Here is a 22,014-nt window from a genome sequence, read left to right on the forward strand (position 1 = left end):
TCCTGACCTCGTGATCTGCCCGTCTCGGCCTCCCAAAGTGCTGGGATTACAGGCTTGAGCCACCGCGCCCGGCCAGGTATTTCCCATTTTTAAGATCATAAACATTTCCCTCAAAATAATTATTTTTCCAGAATCATGGATAAACACAATAGACCGAGTGGTTGTTTCAAGTTGTATATATAATTTAATAATTTAAAGGTTCTACAAAAGTATGAAAAACCTCTTGTAACTGAGGTAATACAGTAATATCCAGGCTATTCTAATTTCGAAAACACTTCATTTGTGGTTAAAAAGCAATGCTAAAAGCAAACCAGTAACTGCCTTTAAAGGTACTAATTCTCCAAAAATGTTTTAACTTTCTATATATGAATATACAGGACCCATTTCTTAATGAAGTGAAATTACTCCATTCTGTAAGTTTAAATCCAGACCCATTGGACAGTTTCCCAGAGAGAGAGAACAGAACATTTCCAGGGTCATGACATATAAGCAGAGTGGGAATGGAGACAGCTTCACTTCCTTGACTACAATCCAATACTGATCTCTCCTTGACAACATGCCACAATCCTGACCTGGCCCAAGGACACACCTGCCAGTAATTCAGCTGGGTCTACACTTCCTTAGTGATTAGTCCCTCAGATGCCACTGTCCACACAAATATCACACTGGTACCAATGGCCTGTTAAGCTTCAACATCTAAATCAAACCCAATGGCTGAGCTCAGACAGTAAAAATGGCATTCCCCTTCCAGGACACATTATAACTAATGCTCTGTTTGCAATTTCATTTCAACAAAGAAATCTATTTCAAACATGTAAAAGCAAAATCTTACTGAAATACTGAACTTTTTAATCATCATTTCCATGTGTTACCTATGCATTTATACCTATTATACACAGTTCAAGTATAGGAAATAGCTCCCAAACACTGGAGAAGTACTTACATGAATTCACTTTTTTCAATTTTTATGAATTTCTTAATAAAAAACACTTACCACGATCTACTCTGCTGTAGGTACTTCAGCATCAACTTTCTCATGTTAAACTAACTAGTATTTTGCTGATTCCAACTCCTGCCTATTTGTCAAGAAGCTAACTATCTAGTTCCCACATGCCAGGAATGTTGGGTGTTACACACAGAAGTTGTCCCAGATTACACTTATCACATCAGAGTTTTCTGCCAAATTCCTGAGAATTTAAATAGACTAAAAACTCATTAAGATGTACCCAAAAGTTCAATACTGCATTGCAAAAATTGGCTAGAAATTTAAGTTATTAACAAGGTGACAACTAATATTAAAAAAAAGTTGTTTTAATAGCACTAATGTTTGCTAATACTGATAGTTTGTTCATTCTAATTTCACACATCAATAAGGCAGGTTTCAAAATCGCTTCTACAAAGTCATAATAAACTCAAAACTTCAGCATGGTAAAGGATAATTTTTTTTTTTTTTAAAGAAAGAATCTGGCCGTGTCGCCCAGGATGGAGTGCAATGCCGCGATCTCAGCTCACTGCAACCTCCACCTCCTGGTTCAAGCAATTCTCTGCCTCAGCCTCCCAAGTAGCTGGGATTACAGGTGCCCACCACCATGCCCAGCTAATTTTTGTATTTTTAGTAGAGACGGGGTTTCACCATGTTGCCCAGGCCGGTCTCAAACTCCTGACCTCATGATCTGCCCACGTCGGCCTCCCAAAGTGCTGGGATTACAGGCGTGAGCCACTGCGCCCAGCCCAGGAGAATTTTTTTTTAAAAAGGAATTTAGTATAAGATGATACAGGTTTAAATCTCAGGTCCACCATGCACTAAGCTGTAAACTATGGGTGAGGACTAGAGCTTCTCTGGGTGTGCTTCCTCATTCACGATCTTGAGACATCTACTGCGTAAGTAGTTGTGGGGTTGAATAGGATTAATGATGTACCACCTGCAAAAGTAGATGCCCAATACATATTCAAGCATCTTAAGAGTAAAACCTCAATTAAATGGAACACAAATAAATACCTGTATCCTACAATTAAATGAAGTTTTTTAGAGAAAACTTGCATAGTTAAGAACACACGCCTTAAAATCAGACGTAACTCAGTTTGACTCAGCTCTGTCACTTCTGAGTTATGTTCTGTTGAACGAGTTATATAACGTCTCTGAGCTTGTCCCTCATCTATAACAGACAGTAACAGAATCATCTCATGGGGAAGAATGAGTTAATGTATATAAAGCTTTTGGCACAGTGCTTTTCAGTTTATGGATTTTCTTTAAATCATTTTTAAAAGTAATGAAGGCATCACTGAATTATATTCAACATGCTTTTCTCTTGAAAGTGGGAAAATGACTTGATTCACTTAACAATTTCCAGTGAGTATGACACAAGACAGGATGACTTCCAAAGGTTTTTTTTTTTTTTAAGGCAGGGTTAGGGTCTTGCTCCACCGTCACCCAGGCAAGAGTGCAGTGGCACGATCACAGCTTACTGCAGCGTCAACCTTCCTGTCTCCAGCCATCCTCCCATCTAATTTTAAAATGTTTGTATTAACAAGGTCTCCCCATGCTGCTCAAGCTGGTCTCAAACTCACGGGCTCAAGCGATCCTCCTGCCTCAGCCTCTCAGAGTGCTGGGATTACAGGCGTGAGCCATCACACCCGGCCCAAGTTTTGAGATGGCTTAAAAGAGACTTAATTTCTTATCTTAGTGTAGCAGTATGCAAGGGTAAAACATATGAGTGAAATAAAATAAAAATATGAAAGGTAATAATTGAAACCAAGGTTGACCAAAACATAAGCAATAATTGAGCCACACATTTGATTAATGTGAATTGTCCACAATCTGGATAATTTATTTCATAATAAATGGTCTTTAATAGGATTTTACTAACTACCCATATAAACTCCATAAGACTATCTGAGATAGAATTAAAAATAAGGCCAACTATAACTCCAATCTTCATATAAAAATTTTATACATAAATTGGTAAATCATAAACACATAAAATAGTTCATGTGCTTTTTTCCCTTATACCCAGAATTTTATCTTACTGTTTTTAAACATTTTTTTACTATCCATTTATCCTCTTTAAAAAAAAAAAATACACAAAGCCTTTAAGGAAATGTTACGTCCTTGATTTCTGTCATCTCCACAACAAATTAATGATAAAAACTAGTGACACTATCCAGAAATTAAGAAAATTATTATTAGCACTCTACAAAAGCCTGCAAAAAAGAAGATGACAACAACAAAAAGAATACAGATGATTCATGGTCAAATTTATACTTTAATCAGGTAATGGCTTTAACCACACTTCCCATTTAAAAACAAGCAAACTTACCTGGCCACGTCAAATGACTGTGCCTTTTGTAATTTAGTGTTTAGTTGTGACCCTGGACCAGATCTACTAAAGGAAGAACTCTTTGGCAACGTAGCGGCTGTAAAAATAAATGTTGAATAATTTTAATTCTACAAAGATAAGAAACTTTCCCCAATTTACAAAAATTAAAATGCACAGTCAACGAAATCTGAGGCAGAAATAATTCCCCCTTTCTTGCCAGCCTAGACCAAAAAGAGCTTTTCCTTCCTTACTCTCTGTCCTCCTGCCAAAAAGGTTTCTAGATTTACTTGTTCTACTGAAAATCACCTTACTATGAAGTAATGCTGATTTCCATAAAATTTTACTCTTCATTAAACATTTAGTATCACATTTTATAGGACCTATTCCAATAGTTAAAGAGGTAACAGCTTAAATATATCAAATGGTATTTTCTTCCCTGCACTGAAGGAGCTGAAGTATTAGTTCCAGATGTAAGAGCCAAGAACTCACAAACTGTAGTCTTGGCCAGATAACATGTGATGCTAGGGAAGGTCAGCTTTTGTGTCTGATTATCACCGGGGTTGGTTAGTTGTGGGTCAGAAAAAAAAACACTCTGTGTCTCAGCCACATTCCCTCACCCTTGCCTGATGGCAAATGACTTGCAACTTCTGCCATTAGCCACAAAAGAATAGAAGACTCAGAGTGTGTGGATTTGCTTATTATACTCCTGGAAAAACAACTGCACACACTTTCTGGGCTACCATCATGTCCATAGTCATGGTCATATACGCAAGATGAACTACATGTGACAAGAAAAAAATCTAAAAAAAGGAGGTACATTTAGCTTATTTGGCCATAACTTAAAGATATATCCTGACATATATAACAAATTCAGGGGGCCACAGGTACAGAAACGTTTCAAGTATGATGCTAAAACCCATGTCGTCAATACTGAATTTACTTAGATGTAGTCAAAGTACTTTAAAAATAATACTTTCCATATTGATATGAATTCATTAAGATGTTAGACCAAAGCTATCTACATCTACAGTTTTATACTTTATTTTAACTAAAGACTTAATACAGTCTCAAAGTGGAATTAATTAAACCAGAAACTTTTAAATCCTTTCCTTCAATTAAGCAGGCATGTAATACCATGAAATAGTATAAACTGTTCTTTTTCATTCTTTACCACCATCCCCAACATAATTCTATTCCTAGGGGATTGGCTTGCTTATTAGCAATTCATAGTAGCTAAAGGAAAGTAGTAACTGATATATAAAAATAGAAAATGTTCAAATACAGATCAACTTCGATTGCTCTTCTCAGCCCTTGAAAGAAAATTACATTTGTGGCTTTCACTACTAAGCTCACCTTTGCCCACAGTGGTACGCAGAAATCTGTAATTCTCTTTTACTCTCTCCACACTAGCATATCCCATTTAATACAGTGGAAAAAAATGTGAAATTAAGTGAAAAAAATAAAGATATTTTCCCCTGGACTAAAATATCATTTAAATATAATTAGAGATTTTAATAATGAACAGCAAAATACCAGTAGTGAAAATTCAGCCTATGGTTTCAGCAAGTCACATACCAGGATGAGCAAATGCAGGCAGAGGTTGTATAACAGGGGGAGCCCCGTTAGCCAGGGGGGGCACAGCTGCTGTGGGAACAGAAGATACTAGGGGTGGAGACATTCCAACAACTGGAATGGATCCCATTGGCACTGGAGCAACAGCTGTAAGCGGTGGCATGCTGGCGATACCTCCCATACCTATGAAGAAAAAAAAGCCCAGCACAGTTCACATCCAATCACATTTCAACACTGAATAATAATTAATCCAGTACTGCTTAAAGAAAATCACTTTCCAGCTGTAATACATTCCAATTAAAATAGGGCTTCAAGTTAATCATTTTAAAGAGTAACAAAAATTATGTCAAGGATCACATTAAAAGGACTCAAGACTCAACCTGAAGACAGATCAAACAAGATGAGAATCAAAAAGTATAATAACTGCAGTGGACTCAAAGGTTCAAATATAGTTAAATCCATGAGTTCAAAATTATATTTAAAAATAAACAAAATCCTAACTGGTCAAAAAAGGAGGATGCTAAGGCAATCAATTTACTACTTTGAAAACTAGTAAATAAAAGGTAGAAAAATCAAACTGCAATCTACCTTTCCTATGTTTATTATACCTCAGGGAAACCAGATATTTGATGGGGAAAGCATCTTTATTTATTTATTTCAGATGGAGTCTCACTCTGTCACCTAGGCTGGAGTGCAGTGGCGTGATCTTGGCTCACTGCAACCTCCACCTCCTGAGCTCAAGTGATTCTCCTGCTTCAGTCTCCCAAATAGCTGGATTACAGGTGCCCACCATCACGCTCGGCTATTTTTATATTTTTAGTAGAGATGGGGTTGGCCAGGATGGTCTCAAACTCCTGACCTCAGGTTATCCACCCTCCTTGGCCTCCCAAAGTGCCGGGATTACAGGCATGAGCCAGTGCGCCTGGCCCTGGAAGCATCTTTATATACAAATATTCTAACCAATAAAGAAGAAACGATAAAACAAAAATAAATGTTTCCAGCTGGGCACAGTGGCTTATGCCTGTAACCTCACTACTTTAGAAGGCCAAGGCAGGAGGATCTCTTGAGGGCAGCAGTCCAAAACTAGACTGGGCAATATAGCAAAATTCCATCTCTACAAAAAATTTTAAAAATTAGCCAGGCATGGTGGTACCCACCTGTAGTCCTAGCTATATGGAAGGCTGAGTTGGGAGGATCACTTATGCCAAACAGGTTGAGGCTAGAGTGAGCCACAATCACACCACAGTACTCCAGCGTGGGCAATACAGTGAGATCCCTGTCTCAAAAAAAAAAAAAAAAAAAAAAACTTCCCATCTTTTGTATTTATTATCTTCAACTTTAAGAGAAAACATGATGTTGACTAAATAAATTTTAGTGTTTAAATGCCCCCTATTGATTTTTTAAAAATATTTTTGTTTGTTTGAGACAAGATCTCGCTCTGTTGCCCAGGCTAGCATGAAATGGCATGATCATAGCTCACTGTAGCCTTCACCTTCTGGGCTCAAGTGATTGTCCCAGCTCAGCCTCCCAACTTGCTGGAACCACAGGTGTGCATCCCTACACCCAGTTTCACACTTTTTTTTTTTTTTGGTGGGGGGCAGTAGACATGAGGTCTTACTACATTGCCTGAGCTGGTCTCGAACTTCTGGGCTCAAGTGATCATCCTGTCTCAGCCTCTCAAAGTGCTGAAATTACCGGCATGAGTCACCATGTCTGACTTTTACTATTTTTTAAAAGTAAATTTTCTTTTCAACCTGAGAAAGCCAACTGAAAAGAGTATTATTACATAATAATAGTAACTAAAACATTAATTTTTTTCTTTTATTATTAGAGATAAGGTCTCACTCTCACCCAGGGTGAAGTACAGTCATGTGATCATAGCTCACTATAACCTTAAACTCCTGGGCACAAGGGATTCTTTTGCCTCAGCTTCCCAAGTAGCTGGGACTACAGACACGCACCACCAAATGCAGCTCATTTTTTATTCTTTGTAGAAACAGGGTCATGCCATGATACTCAGTCTGGTCTCAAACTCCTGGCCTCAAGCCTCTCACAGTGCTGAGACTACAGGGGTGAGCCACTGTATCCATCCAAAAGTAATTTTCTATGTGCTTGTTGTAGGGATTAAAATCTCCAAATTAATTTATCATACTCAACTTCTAATGGCAGAATACAGAAACTTTACACAAATATAGCTCAATTCCCTTTCTTTTCTTCTGTGTTATTACTGTCACATACATTATAATCTTATATGTTACAAGCCCAATAATAGAGTTATAATTATTACTTTATACAATCTTATATCTTTTAAACTTGAGAGAAAAGAAGAAAAATAGATTTATATGGTCTTTAAAATTAACCTACATATTTATCATTTTTGATGCTCTTCATTTCTTTCCATATATTACAGTTACCACCTTTTGTCATTTCATTTCATCCTGAAAGTCTTCCTTCAGTATTCCTTCTAAGGTAGGTCTACTAGTAATAAATTCTCTCAGTTTTTGTTTATTTGAAAAGGTCATTATTTCACCTACATTTTTAAATGATAGTTTTGCTGAATATAGAATTTTGGGTTGAATTTTCTCTTGCAGCATTTTGAAAATTCCACTGCCTTCTAACCTTCATTGTTTTCAGTTACGAGTTTGCTGTTATTTGTATCTATGTTCCCCTATCCATGATGAATTTCTCTTACTGCTTTCAAGGTTTTATCTGTGTTTGGCTTTTGTAGTTTAACTACGATGTGTCTGGGTGTAGATCTCTTTGTATTTACCCTACTTGAGGTGTGTTGAACTTTTGATTGTGTAGACTGTTGCTTTTCACCAAATGTGGCAAGCGTTTGGCTTTTATTCTTCAAATATTTTTTCTGTACCTTTCTGTCATGATCCTCCTCCTAAGACTCCCATGACACACATATTGGTAAACCTGGTCTTGTTCCGTAAGTCTCTCAAACTTTGTTTTCTTTTTTTTTCCAATCTTTTTGTTCCATATTCTTCAGACTGAATAATTTCTATTGATTAATCTTCAACTTCACTGACTCTGTCTTCTGCTACACTGAATCTGCTATTGAGATCCTGTGGAAAAATTTTCATTTTAGTTGCTGAACTTTTCAGGTTTTGTTTTTGTTTTGAGACAAGGCCTCACTCTGTTGCCCAGGCTGGAGCACAGTGGCGTGATCTTGGCTCAGTACAGCCTCCTGGGTTCAAGTGATTCTCCTGCTTCAGGCTCCCGAGTAGCTGGGATTACAGGCATCTGTCACCATGCCCAGCTAATTTTTGCATTTTTAGTAGAGACGGGGTTTCGTCATGTTGGCCAGGCTTGCCTCCAACTTTTAACCTCAGGTGATCCACCACCTCGGCCTCCCAAAGAACTGGGATTACAGCCGTGAGCTACCACGCCCTTAGTTTTTCCGATTTTGTGATGGAGATTCACTTTTGTTGCCCAGGCTGAAGTATAATGGAGTATAATGGCACAATCTCATTTCACTGTAACCTCTGCCTCCTGGCTTCAAGGGATTCTCCTGCTTCAGCCTCCCAAGTAGCTGGGAGCCACCACGTCCAGCTAATTTTTTGTATTTTCAGCAGAGACGGGGTTTCATCATGTTGGCCAGGTGGGTCTCGAACTCTCTACCTCACGTGATCCACCAGCCTCGGCCTCCCAAAGTGCTGGGATCACAGGTGTGAGCCACTGTGGCAGGCCGGTTATTGAACTTTTCACGTCAGTTGTCATACTTTTCTAGAATTTCAATTTTCCTCTCTTTTGCAATTTCTATTGCTTTTTGGAGAGTGTCTGTTTGTTGATTCATTTCCATGCTTTCCTTTAGTTCTTCAGTTCTTTGAGCATAATTGCTGCTTTGAAGCCTTTGTCTGCTAAATGAAGCCAACAGCTGGATCAGAGATAGTTCCTACTGACTGCTTCTTTTCTTGAGGGTGAGACAATACCTTCCTGTTACTTTTTTCATGTCTCAAATTTAGGTGAAAATGGACATTCAGATAATATATTGTAGCTACTCTGGCTCTGATTTTCCCCCTGAAGGTTGTTGTTTCTATCTTTGTTTAGTAACCGGCATAGGCTAATTCAGAAAAATCTATCCTCCCTTGTGGTGCAGCCCCTGATGGATCTGCTCAGTGGGTTTTTAAAAATTCGTTTTTATCTTGAAGCCCAGCTTTTTAGGGATTGCACCTGCATCTTTCTAGCACATTAGTCAGCCAATGACGGGACAGAAGTTTTGCTCAAACACCTCAAGTCAGTAAGGCTTCCTTTCTCTGTCAATGCGTCAGCACAAAAAATGTATTCAAAGTTCAGACCATTTTAAAGTCTTCCCCAACTTTAACATTTCGCAGGACCTTTCTGCATATTCTCTATATGTGCATGCAGTTTCAGGGCTAGTCAGGCCTGGCCATGACCACAAGTTCAGGCTAATAGAGTGGCTGGTCATACCTGCTCTTCTGTGGCCAAAATTGCCATTTCCATGAACAAAGCTGCTGGGCACAGGCATGACTTCCCACTCCCAAAGCAAGTAAGCCCCCTTCAATGACAGTAGTTAAGACTGCTGGTATTTACAAATTGCCCCTCCACGTTACCAAGTTGCAGTGTTAGGGGATAGGAAATGCCCAGGAAAGAATGCCACAGACTTCTGCTTCATATCTGAAGCTCAGCAGCTTTTCAGGTATAAATGATTCTCAGATGTTATATACCTTTGGTTAATTTCCAGAGCACCAAAATGGTTATTCTGTCAATTCTGCCCTTGAGGGAAGAATTTGCTGATCTCAACTCAGGCATGGTCGGAAATTTCACTGCAGAAATGTTTTTTAGGTTTCCTTTAATCCACAGGCCCCTCTCCATCCTTTTCGTTTTCTTTTCTGTTGAAAGACCTGTGGTTTCCCAGTCTGGATTTTGCTGACTGCATTCTCATGGTGCAGTTCAACATTTCCCTCTATATTCTATACTTCCTGCAAATAGGCACCTACATCCAAAGAATGGATCGGGCTGAGGGTGGATCTCTTTGGCAAGACTACAGGAAGCACACAAAATGTAGCCATCTTTTTGTGATCTTGGCAGTCACTGATGCTTAATGTCTGTATTTATTCATTTATGGGGAGTTGAAAACAGTGATGTTCTAATCCTACCATGTTTTGTCATTTATAAGCTGTAATACTTTTATAAAGAGGTGCTTCTAATGAGGATATACTAGTTGGCTATCCAGTCGTACAGCTCATATAGGAAAGGCATAATAAATGCCTCAATCTTCCCTTTACCTGTTTTCAAGGTAATGAACTGGTTTCTTAGGATCTTCTTAAGGTAAATTATTCTTGTTAAATACATTATTAAATCATTATTGAGTCATAAATTTACAAATATTTATTGAGTTTTAATTCATGGCTCGTTATCATTCTTGAAATTAAAACTGTCCTCTCTTTGGTCAATGTGAGCTTCTTTGGGTTGGCTTCTGAGAATTTCTGGTATCTTCCTACTATTCTTTGATAGCTTCCTTGCTGACCAGTAATACAAGATGCATTCTTCAAGCTCTTCACATTTCATATCTAGACCTGGATTCAGCCATTTCTCCAAGAAACTCTGTTTTCTTTTGGTGAGAAATGATATTTCAAGTTCACAATCTGGACGGTAAGGATGCTCAGTGCTGCTGGGGTAGATGATTGTATCTAGTCTTTTCAGTGAACAGAACCAGGAGACAAATAGATGAATAGATAGATGAAGAGAATGGGGGGTGTGGCAAGTGACGCCTTCTGAGTTCGTATTAATACTTTCTATTTGAAAATTCAAATCCAAGACTCTATAGCTTTTTATTTACATTTGATACTACACATTTGTATCTCCTTTCTTCCATACCAAGAATACAGATTTTCAAAGATATAGAAAATGACAGAATTAGACTATTCCGTAATTACTCATTTGTTTTTACCACATATCTCAGACAACAGTTTCAGAATAACAATACTAATACTAATTTCTGAAAGCATTAAATTATTTTATTTTGCATGCAGTCCTGCCCCGCTTAAAGTTACATTGTATCCAATTGTCAATGCATGGGAATTACATCCGATATTCTTTGCTCCTTCAGTCTTAGTTCTACAGCTAACTATGTATTTAGTGCTCACCACCAGTCCTTATGCTGACCTAGCTCTAGCTATTTTGATTGTCTGAAGTACATTCTCTAATAGATTCCTTAAGAAAGGCTCATGTTAATATACCCTGAGGACTTATAAATTGGTAACATTTTGTCTGTTTTTCCTACTTGAAAGTCAGTTTTTCTGGACACAAAATCCTTGGCTTATTCTTTCCCTGAAAATTCTAAATATGTTACTCCATTTTCTTCTAGCAGAAAGCACTGCTGTCGAAAAATCTGAAGATAATCTAATTTTCCCCCTTGTAAGTCATATGCTTTCTTTTCCTACATGTCTAAATAATTTCTCCTTTAACTAGAATACATCTTAGTGTTGGACTTCTTAGACTGATATTCTTGGCCACATGATACTCTTTTAAATATAGTTTAGAGTCTCTTATTTTAAGAAAGTTGCCTTGAATTCATTTTTATCATTTGTTCTATTCCATTGGTTTAGTTTTCTTCCTCAGGGACTCCTGCTGCCCATACATTCAATCTTCTTTGTCTCAAATACATGTTACTGTTTCTCAAATTCTTTTTATATCTTTTCCATTTTCTTTTATTTATTTAGGACATCTAGTCTCACTCTATCCCCAAGGCTGGAGTGCAGTGATGTGATCTCGGCTCACTGCAACTTCTGCCTCCCGGGTTCAAGTGATTCTCATGCCTCAGCCTCCCAAGAAGCTGGGATTAAAGGCATGTGCCACCATGTCCAGCTGATTTTTGTAATTTTAGTAGAGATGGGGTTTTGCCATGTTGGCCAGGCTGGTCTTGAACTCCTGACCTCAGATGATCCACCCACTTCAGCCTCCTAAAGAGCTGGGATTACAGGTGTGAGCCATTGCGCCTGGCCTCATTTCCTTTTAATTTAAATTCTTTTCCTCTTTGTAACTTCTACTTTTCTTCAGCTAGTATCCCCTGTGTTGCTTTGAGTTGCATCCTCATTTCTAGAATGAATTTTTCTTTTATTTCTCAGTCTTTCTGTCACCTTATTTCTGAGCCTTAAAAACTCTGATTTACGTTCATCTTTCAAGTCTTGTATCATTTCCTTATTCTCTTGAAACTTGTTTTGAAGTAGTGATTTACTGGTGTGCTTTCACTGTCCACAGGGGTGTTATTTCTCCCTTTATTCTCTTTTTTTCTAATAATAACTTTGTGTTATTTGACCTTGCTTGACACTTTCTGCAGTGGATTTGACCTTGCTTGCTCATTTTTATGTGAGCCTTGCTTCCTGGGAATTCCAGTCTCCGTTCTCCTCCCCTACTTTTGTCTGGACCATCTCTTTCCTTTGTATCCATGTCCCTGTACTGCTCAATTTTGATTCTACTCCCAGTTGTTTTTCCTGAGTATGAAGCCGTGTCCCAAAAGGAAGGCTTGTTGGGCCAGTCTTTTGAATTCAGAGGGGCTGGACTGCTCCAAGTCTCTCAGATCCTTTGTACTCAGTACTGCAGACAGCATAACCCTTTCCCATTTCTATTGCTGCTCTCAGCCTGGTTGAACTTTCTTGCAAATATCTGTTAGCTATTTTGGGGTTCTCCTGTCTCAAGTACACCAGGTACCCTAATTCTTCCCTCTTCCTCCTGCACTGTTACAAATGTACACAATTCTGTTCTGTTTGTATTTCTTTTTACTAAGAGTATGTATTGCTTCTGTAAGATTTTAAAAACAGGGCCCGGAGCGGTGGCTCACGCCTATAATCCCAGCACTTTGGGAGGCTGAGGCGGGTGGATTTTGAGATCAGGAATTAGAGACCAGCCTGGCCAACATGGTGAAACCCTGTCTCTACTAAAAATACGAAAATTAGCCAGGCATGGTGGCACATGCATGTAATCCCAGCTACCGGGGAGGCTGAGGCAGCAAAATCGCTTGAACCCGGGAAGCGGAGGTTGCAGTGAGCCAAGAAGGTGCCACCGCACTGCAGCCTGGGGGACAGAGCAAGACTCCGTCTCAAAAAAAAAAAAAAAAGATTTTAAAAGTAGTGTTGTTGAGCACGGTGGTCACCACTGGGTAATAGAATTACTAGTAATTTTTACTTTTTAAGTCTTTTTGCATTGTTGTCTCACAATTAGCATCTATTACTTATACAGTAAGAAAATCAGACTATTTCCCCTTTTTTTTTTGACACGGAGTCTCACTCTGTCGCCCAGACTGGGGTGCAGTGCCACGATCTCAGCTCACTGCAAGCTCTGTCTCCTGGGTTCACACCATTCTCCTGCCTCAGCCTCCCGAGTAGCTGGGACTACAGGCGCCCGCCACCTCGCCTGGCTAATTTTTTTGATATTTTTAGTAGAGACGGGGTTTCACTGTGTTAGCCAGGATGGTCTCGATCTCCTGACCTCATGATCCGCCTGCCTCGGCCCCCCACAGTGCTGGGATTACAGGCATGAGCCACTGCGCCCGGCCTATTTTCATTTTTAAAAACAATGTTTATAGACACTGAAAATCCAACAAAGAGAAGAAATAAATTCTAACTTGGGCTTTACTGAGTAAAAGTTTATTAATTATAGTCATCTAGGTGACTAGTTTACAGTTCACATACACACTGTCACGCACATTACCACACATCTCATTTAGAATCAGATTAACTTTACATATCCACACACAGCAATATGTATCAGGTTTACCTTGTCAGTTTTAGAATTCCAAAATTTTCTAAGATTATTTGATAACTATATTTTTAATGTGTTTTTCTTTTAAAAAATTTGGGTTTTTTCTTTTGATAACTATAATGAATTATACTCCAAATCCTGGTTTTTGCTTAAGAATATCAATCTACTCAAGCAACAACTAAAAACAGATGGAAACAAACTAAAAAGTTTTCATGAGCTATCATTCAGACTTTCAAAAGGCCTGACAACATACTGTGCAACCAGTTAACCTTCAAGACACATACCCCATCTGTGCCGCAGACCCCTAACCTAAAAGGACGCTAACCTCAAAAAGACACTGAGGAAAAGGACAAGTTTAAAAATACTGTTTAATCACCAGACTGGTAAAAGCATCTTTTAAGCTTCCAAATTTGTTAAAAATCTTCTCTTACAAAATAATTTTTCCATTTTACAGAAATGGAAAAATTGATTAGCTACCTATCTATCTACTTACATAAAAAAAAATAGAAATAGGATCTCACTATGTTGCCCAGGCTGGTCTTGAACTAGGAGCCTCAAGCAATCCTCCAGCCTTGGCCTCTCAAAGTGCTGTGATTACAGGAGTGAGCCACCATGCCTGGCCTACTGGGCTTTAAATAGCCACTGCAAAAAGACTATCATCCTTTTAACAACTGACTACCTTTTCTGAATGAATGACTTTCTAAACAAATACAACTACCACAAGCCGTATTCTGGCCGCCATCACCTCTTACTGTGCTAAAGTCCTAATTCTTGAAATTTTCTCCCCTCTTCCAAGCCTCCAATCAGGATTTTGTTCCTATCACTCTACTGAAACTGCCTGTCAAGGTCACTCACAAGTTCACCATATCAAATCTAATCACCACTGTTCTGCCATACTCTTACTGGATCTCTCAAAAGCAGCTCAAACAACGGAGCCCTCCCTCCTTCTTGAAATACTTTTTCTTGGTAGCAGGACACCAATCTTCTGCCATTTCACTTTTGTCACTCTTGGTTTCTGGCTTCTTCTCTTTTGCCTGGCCTTTAAATGTTACATCACACCAAGGCTTGGGTCTACACCGTCTGTTCCTTATAGCTAAGCTTGCCCCTAAGACATGCTCTCCATATCCAAACCGCCCCAGAGCTGATCGATCCTTCCTCGGCGCTCCAGTCAAATGTCATCATCCCTGTCTCCTTAACATCAGAAATCTACTAGGACTCTCAAAATCACCAAAACTCTTAATTTCTCCTTTAAAACCATTCCTCTTCCTGATATTCCCAACTCAGTATACAGTTATGCCATCCATCTAGTTATTAATGCGAAAAGCCTTAATTATCCTTTTTTCATTTCTTATTTCCAATCTACTGACAAGTCCTTTTTACTTTTTCTCCAAAATATAGGCTATAATGAATCTAATCTGTCCTCCACATTGATTATCACCACCAGATATAAATCATCATTGCCTCTTGCCTGTGGCAAAAGCCTCCTAACTGATCTCCAGGATTCCACTCTTGTCCCCTACATTCCAGTCTTCAGATAACACAGATAAGTCTATGAACCACGTCACTCTTCCGCTTAAACAATCTGTTGCTTGCTTCCTTCCTTTTCCTTATGGTCTCCCCATGCTTCAGCTACAACGCCCCTCGCACACCTTCCAAACACCAAGCTAGTTTTTGCCTCAGGACCTCTGCCAGTGCAGTTTCTTTAGCCTGGAAGGCTTCTCCCCTAGGTCTTGACATGGCTCTCATCATCTACATCAGTTCCAAAAGTCATCTACTCAAAGAACTCTTCCCTGGCCATCTTGTTCTACTGGTTTCTCTGTCTCTCTCCTATTACCCTGTTTTAATGAACTGATTGCACTTATTCTCACCTAAAAGTATTTATTTCCTTGCTCCCCACAATTTGAAAATAAGATCCACAGCAGTAGGAGCCATGAGGTCTTGCTGGCCAGCAATGTTCCCAGCAACTAGGACACACAGTAGGGGCTTACAGAACACTGGTTTAATCCAATAAAACCATGTATTCTGCCAAAACAAAAACCAAGCAAAAGAAAAATAGACTCCTCCTGTATAAGTTGGGTCCAGAACCAAAGAACTATGCTGAGAGCACACTGGTGAAAGAAGGTACCAAGTCTACCCACAGAATTTCCTAGAATCGAAAATTCTATTTTCTGGGTGTTCTAAGGCAAGTCATAGCATCACTGCACCCATTTTTCTCTCTTCTCTGTAGGGGAGTTGAACAAAATCATTGTTCAGACCCCAGTCTGAGCCTTAATTCTACAGTGTGTGAACAACTACAATAAAAAATATCTGAGGCTGGGTGCCATGGCTTATCTTGTAATCTCAGTATTTTGGGAAGCCAAGATGGGAGGATTAACTTGAGATTAGGAGTTTGAGACCAGCCTGGGCAACAGAGCAAGACTCTATCTACAAAAAATTTTTTAAAATTACTTCAGTGTGGTGGTGCATGCCTGTAGTCCCAGCTACACAGGAGGCTGAAGCAGGAGGAACGCTTGAGCCTAGGAGTTGGGGCTGCAGTGAGCTATGATCGTGCCACTGCACTCTAGTCTGGGCAACAGAGTGAGACCCTGTCTCAAAACAAAAAACCCATGCAGACAAGGAACCATGGAAGAGTGACACACCATGTCACCCAGTTAGTTTTGTGATAATGAAGGCAAGGAGAAGGTAATTTTAAAAAACCTAAAGCCAGCCGGCGGTAAAGCCAGGACTTTGGGAGGCCGAGGCGGGTGGATCACAAGGGTCAGGAGTTCAAGACCAGCCTGGGCAAGATGGTGAAATCCTGGCTCTAATAAAAATACAAAAATTAGCAGGGTGTGATGGTGGGCACCTGTAATTCCAGCTACTCGGGAGGCTGAGGCAGGAGAATTGCTGTATGGGGTTTTGCCATGTTGCCCAGGTTGGTCTCAAACTCCTGAGCTCAAGCGATCTGCCCACCTCGGCCTCCCGAAGTGCTGAGATTACAGGTATGAGCCACCACACCTGACCAATAATTTTAAATATTAATTAGAAAGCAGGCCAGGTGTGGTGCCTCACACCTGTAATCCCAACACTTTGGGAGGCTGAGGGGGTGGAGTTCAAGACCAGCGCGACCAACATGGTGAAACCCTCTCTCTACTAAAAATACAAAAATTAGCTGGGTGTTGTGGCTCGTGCCTGTAATCCCAGCTAATCAGGAGGCTGAGACAGGAGAACTGCTTGAACCCGGGAGGCAGAGGTTGCAGTGAGCTGAGATCATGCCACTGCACTCCAGCCTGGCCGACTGTGTGAGAGTCTGTCTCAAAAAAAGAAAGGAGAGGGGAGGGGAGGAGAGGGGAGGGAAAGGCAAGGGCAAGAAAAGAAAGAAAACAATGACAATAGTAATAAATTATTTTATTCTCAAGTGGCTGAACGAACTATACACACACACACACACACACACACACATATATATATTTATTTATATTACCCTAGATTGAGCTGAGAGGCGGAACTAGAAAATACTTAAGCAAACTTGATCAAAATCATGTACTAGTAACTTCTCCTATGTCCTGACATCCTTCATGGATTAGCTTCATCAAAATCATTTACCGAGAACGTCGATGTGATGAGAACGAGGTGAGGAAAAGGCAGGGAGAAGTCTGGGGGGAAGAGTGATGGGCTGCCTGGCAGAGTATCAGATCAGAAATCCTGGCAGGTTCCCTTCCTAACAGCAGCAGGTTACTTAACGACTGTAAAACTTTCTCAGCAGTAAGGTCACAACCTCCTGAAACTAAATCAGCAATAACTCCACAACTGAAATTCTGATGGCAGAATGGAATAAGAGAAAACAAATTAAATTGTACATGAAAAGTTACTGACCCCCAAGTTTGAGTGAAAAAGAAGAAATGGGGTGCCTCTAGTCATCTGACCTTTTCTCCACTATGAGATTTCTTCTTGCAGCACTGGAAGAAAGCCAACAGAAAACCAAATACCATTGTTTTGTTTTGTTTTGTTTTAGACACGGTATCACTTTGTCACCCAGGCTGAGGTGCAGTAGTGTGATCTTGGCTTACCTCTTGTGCTCAAGTGATCCTCCTGCCACGGCTTCCCAAGGGGCTGGGACAATAGGCACCCACCACTGTGCCTGGTTAATTTTTAAATTTTCAGTAGCAACAAGGCCTTGTTATGTTACCAGGCTGGTCTCAAACACCTGGGATCAAGCAATCCTCCTGCTTTGGCCTCCCAAAGTGTTAGGATTACAGGCATGAGCCACTGTGTTTGACCCCAAACACCCTTTAACTATTTTAACACCTGGGTCCCGACCAAAGACTGGCTACAGAGACCTTCAGGGATTCAGAGCGAGTTCCACTTAAATTAGCTGGCTAACTGAAGGCTAAACATTGTGAGCACACACTGGACAAGACAAACAACGGCCCCAGTCATGTGGAGGCTGCTGCAGTGTTCATTTCTGCTCTTCCTCGCCTTTGCTCATACAAAGGCAAAAGAAAGATTTTTCTTTCTTTTCTTGGACCACTCTCCTATTTGCCTAAAAATCTTCCCAAAACCTTTCCCCTTACAAAAACCAGCCTTGTGGCTAAAACTTACTAAAAGAAAGGCAATATATTGTTTTTAATAGGAAATCTAATAAGTAAAACCAGAGTATTTCTGTATCTTAACTTATCGTGAATTACATCAGAGACACCCTGAATTACTGCTGACTGCCCCCTCCCAAATCTATTTCACTTTATCACCTATCATCAGCTATCTGAGGATGACGAGATGAAAAGAAACTCTAACCACAATTTTCATGTTTTGTTTTAAACTGTTAAACAATCTCCCCATGAATCAGATGTTAGCTTTGATTACTGTGATCTTCAAATCAACCTAAATAATTAAATCTAGAATGAGAACAGAAATCAGAACTACTGATCTCAGTCAACTAATTAACCAATTAACTTATAAGAAAAATACCTGCTTGAAAGATAATTTTTTATGGAATCATGTTTGTTTGTTTTGAGATGGAGTCTCACTCTGTCGCCCAGGCTGGAGTACAGTGGTGCAATCTTGGCTCACTGCAGCCTCCGCCTCCCAGGTTCTCCTGCCTCAGCCTCCGAAGTAACTGGGATTACAGGTGTGCACCACCACACCTAATTTTTTTATATTTTCGGTAAGATAGGGTTTCGCCATGTTGACCAGGCTGGTCTTGAACTCCTGACCTCAGGTGATCCACTTGCCTCAGTCTCCCAAAGTGCTGGGATTACAGGCGTAAGCCATCATGTCTGGCTGGAATTAGGTTTTTAATGAGGATAACAATGTTTATTTTTCTCTATTCCATTTTGTTCTAAGAAAGAATTTAATGTGGCCAAGTGACTCAATACTGTGATTCAAAATATATATTTCTAGATGCCATAATCCAAAGGAATTGTTCATGCACAAGGAGAAACAGACATTATGGAAACCTAAAACCAAAAGGAAGAAGGATCAATGGAAGAGCAAAAAAAAAAAAAAAAAAAACCCAGAGGTCGCAGCAGCAGACTGTTTGTTCCTTTTCCCCTGACAGCCTGCATCTCTGCTTTCATTTTGATTACTGTACATCCTAGGGTTAAAACGTGAACATGCTCCTTCTTCTCCCCAGCACTATCTTCCTGCAGGGGGCCATCATTTTTCAGACAGAATTACCTCCTAGAATTTCATGATGTTATAAACTGAGAGGGAAAAAAGGGAAAACATTTATTTTTAAAATATACAAGAAAACATAGAAACCAATTCATTTTCAGACTTACCAAATGCTGGTGCGCTAGAAATAGCTGGTTGCTGTTTCATGACAGGGGGAAGTGCAGAGGGTAGTTGATATCCTTGTAGCTTCAGTTTGATAAGTTTCATAGCTATGGAAAACTCCACTTGATCCATTCTTCCATCATTATTCATGTCAGCTAGTGCCCTGCAAACCAACAGCATGGCCTGAGAACAACTGTGACCATAAAAGAACCTTTCCAAAACCACCACTCTCACCAACACGAAAACAAAATAATTAGCACTCTTGCCCCTCGAGAGAACAACAGAAACCATAACTGCTTACCAAGCTATGGGGAATAGCCTGTAAATACTGGCCACGTTTTATACAAACATAAAATATCTTTCATTCTGCCACTTTAGCAGGTAATTTTCAGCCTCAGTGTGAGGATATGTATTTTAGACATCAAAAGGGGTTTCTTTCTGAAGTGATGAAAACATTCTAAAATTAGCTAATAGTGACTGTTGCACAACTCTGTGAATAAACTAAAACCAATGAATCAGACACTTTAAATGAGTAAATTTTATTATGTGAATTATTTCACAATAAAGCTATTAGAAAAGAAAAAGATTTAGAAACAGAGAATGTTAATATTGCTAGAGATACTCAGACTGCATTCTTTGTAGAGCTCTACAAACTTCAATGTGGGAACATGACACAGTATGCTATGCTACCTACTTATGCTATGCTAGGGTTACTCAACTATAATGCTACGAAACCTCTAAAGCTCTTGAAACTAACTTTTCTTTAGAATCGTGCCCCTTATCACTCAACAATTTTGTAACTCAGCTTACAAAATGTGTTTGCTATCTGAAAATGGTACTCAAATATACATGGTTCAAAGCGGCCCACAATGAGCTTTAACGTAAAGTACTTTCTCAAAGAAGAGTAAATAAAAGAAATCGCTTCTCGGCCTTTTGGCTAAGATCAAGCAAGCAAAAGTTTGTCCTTGTAACTGGAAACTACATTATATCATCAAAACTGTGCATATTCATGACTTAAGCTCTTCTGCATAAAAAAAGTTTTATTCAGATTTTATTTATTTTAATCCAGATATTAAAAGCATGAGGATTTTTTTAAACCAATGTTGGCCAGGCGCGGTGGCTCAAGCCCGTAATCCCAGCACTTTGGGAGGCCGAGACGGGTGGATCACGAGGTCAGGAGATCGAGACCATCCTGGCTAACAGTGAAACCCCATCTCTACTAAAAAATACAAAAAACTAGCTGGGCGAGGTGGCGGGTGCCTGTAATCCCAGCTACTCCGGAGGCTGAGGCAGTGAGCCGAGATCCGGCCACTGCACTCCAGCCTGAGTGACACAGCGAGACTCTGTCTCACAAAAAAAAAAAAAAAAAAAAAAAACCAATGTTACAAAAAAATGTATTTGAAAGATCTAAATAAGCCAGTTCAATTAAAATACCATGATTAGCAATCTTTTAGACTGAGCCATATCTGGACAGTGTTCACAAAAGAAAATTAAGTTACACAGAAAATAATTCTGCATAGCTGGAATTAACTCAAAGAAAGAAAACATGTAACACAATAAAAAGCATGGCATAAGACAAAGATAAAAAAATCTCTAAAAGTGATCAAAATTGTAAAAGTCGGCACAATCATTTTAGAAAATAAAGATCATAACGCAGGAAATGAAGTTCTGTAGTTGCAGAAACCTTCTTTTTGCCTCAGATAGGAGCTCCCCCTTCTCCTGTAGTCATGGGCCCTTCAGCAATGAATTCAGAATCTGAACTCTTTTCACTGCTTGTAAATTTAAGCATCACTTTTCTGTATTTCGTGGCCATTTGGATTTGCACTTCTATGAACTGCTTATTCAAATCCTTTGCCAAATTTTCTGTATACTGCATGTCTTTTTGCTGTTAGTTCATAAGAGCTCGTAGTGTATCACAAATTAACTGTTCATCTGCTGACCGCTGAAAGATTTTTAAAAATTCATTATCTGTTGATTTATGTATATTTACGGCATAGAAATTCTAAATTTTCATATATAAAATATTTCTTTTATCATACGATTAGAAGGTTTTTAGTCCTTGATTTTCTAACATTGTATTATTTTATTTCATTTCAATCCTTAAACCAATAATTGTGTGTGGGGGTGGGGTAGTTATTCCAGGGTCCAATCATATATCTTCTACATGGATTCCTAGCTTTCCCACTAATATTTATTAATTAATCCCTTTTCTTCTCACTGAACTAATATACATTTTTGTCATGTATCAAATGTTCATATGAAGTGAGAACTATTTCTGGACTATCTGTTCTGACTGAACAATTTCCAGGTCGATAATTACAATGATTTGATCACACTGGCTCTCTGGCCTATTGTGATCCGGGAAGGTCTGGGAAGGTTTTTCTTTTTCCCTTGGTTATTCATGGATGTCTATTTTCCTATGAACATTTAGATCGTTTTACCTATTATACAAACAACCCTACTGGGATCCAAAAACTGCCTTAGAAGGGGATTTTTGAAGAACTGATTAAACCGCAATTGCTTTTGCACCAATAGTTTACCCAATCAAAGAAAAGAGAATCTTTCCAGTTGTTCAAATATACTAATATTTCCTTTAATAAAATTGTATCACTTTTTTCATATGCTTTTGCTAAATATATTC

General features: G+C 39.2%; 1 protein-coding gene across 1 annotated transcript in view; it reads right to left on the reverse strand.

The window, feature by feature from the left end:
- Window positions 1–22,014, reverse strand: part of ITSN1 (intersectin 1 (SH3 domain protein)) — a 199,682-nt gene that overhangs the window by 135,450 nt on the left and 42,218 nt on the right. Inside the window, exons 5-7 of the mRNA XM_011950058.1 lie at window positions 19,379–19,536; window positions 4,893–5,072; window positions 3,318–3,414 (exon numbers count right to left, since the gene is read on the reverse strand). Of these exons, the coding sequence (XP_011805448.1) occupies window positions 3,318–3,414; window positions 4,893–5,072; window positions 19,379–19,536 (435 nt within the window). The remainder of the gene's footprint in view (window positions 1–3,317; window positions 3,415–4,892; window positions 5,073–19,378; window positions 19,537–22,014) is intronic.

Source organism: Colobus angolensis, unplaced genomic scaffold (genome assembly GCF_000951035.1).
Source record: "Colobus angolensis palliatus isolate OR3802 unplaced genomic scaffold, Cang.pa_1.0 Scaffold300, whole genome shotgun sequence".
NCBI classification, from domain to species: Eukaryota; Metazoa; Chordata; class Mammalia; order Primates; family Cercopithecidae; genus Colobus; species Colobus angolensis.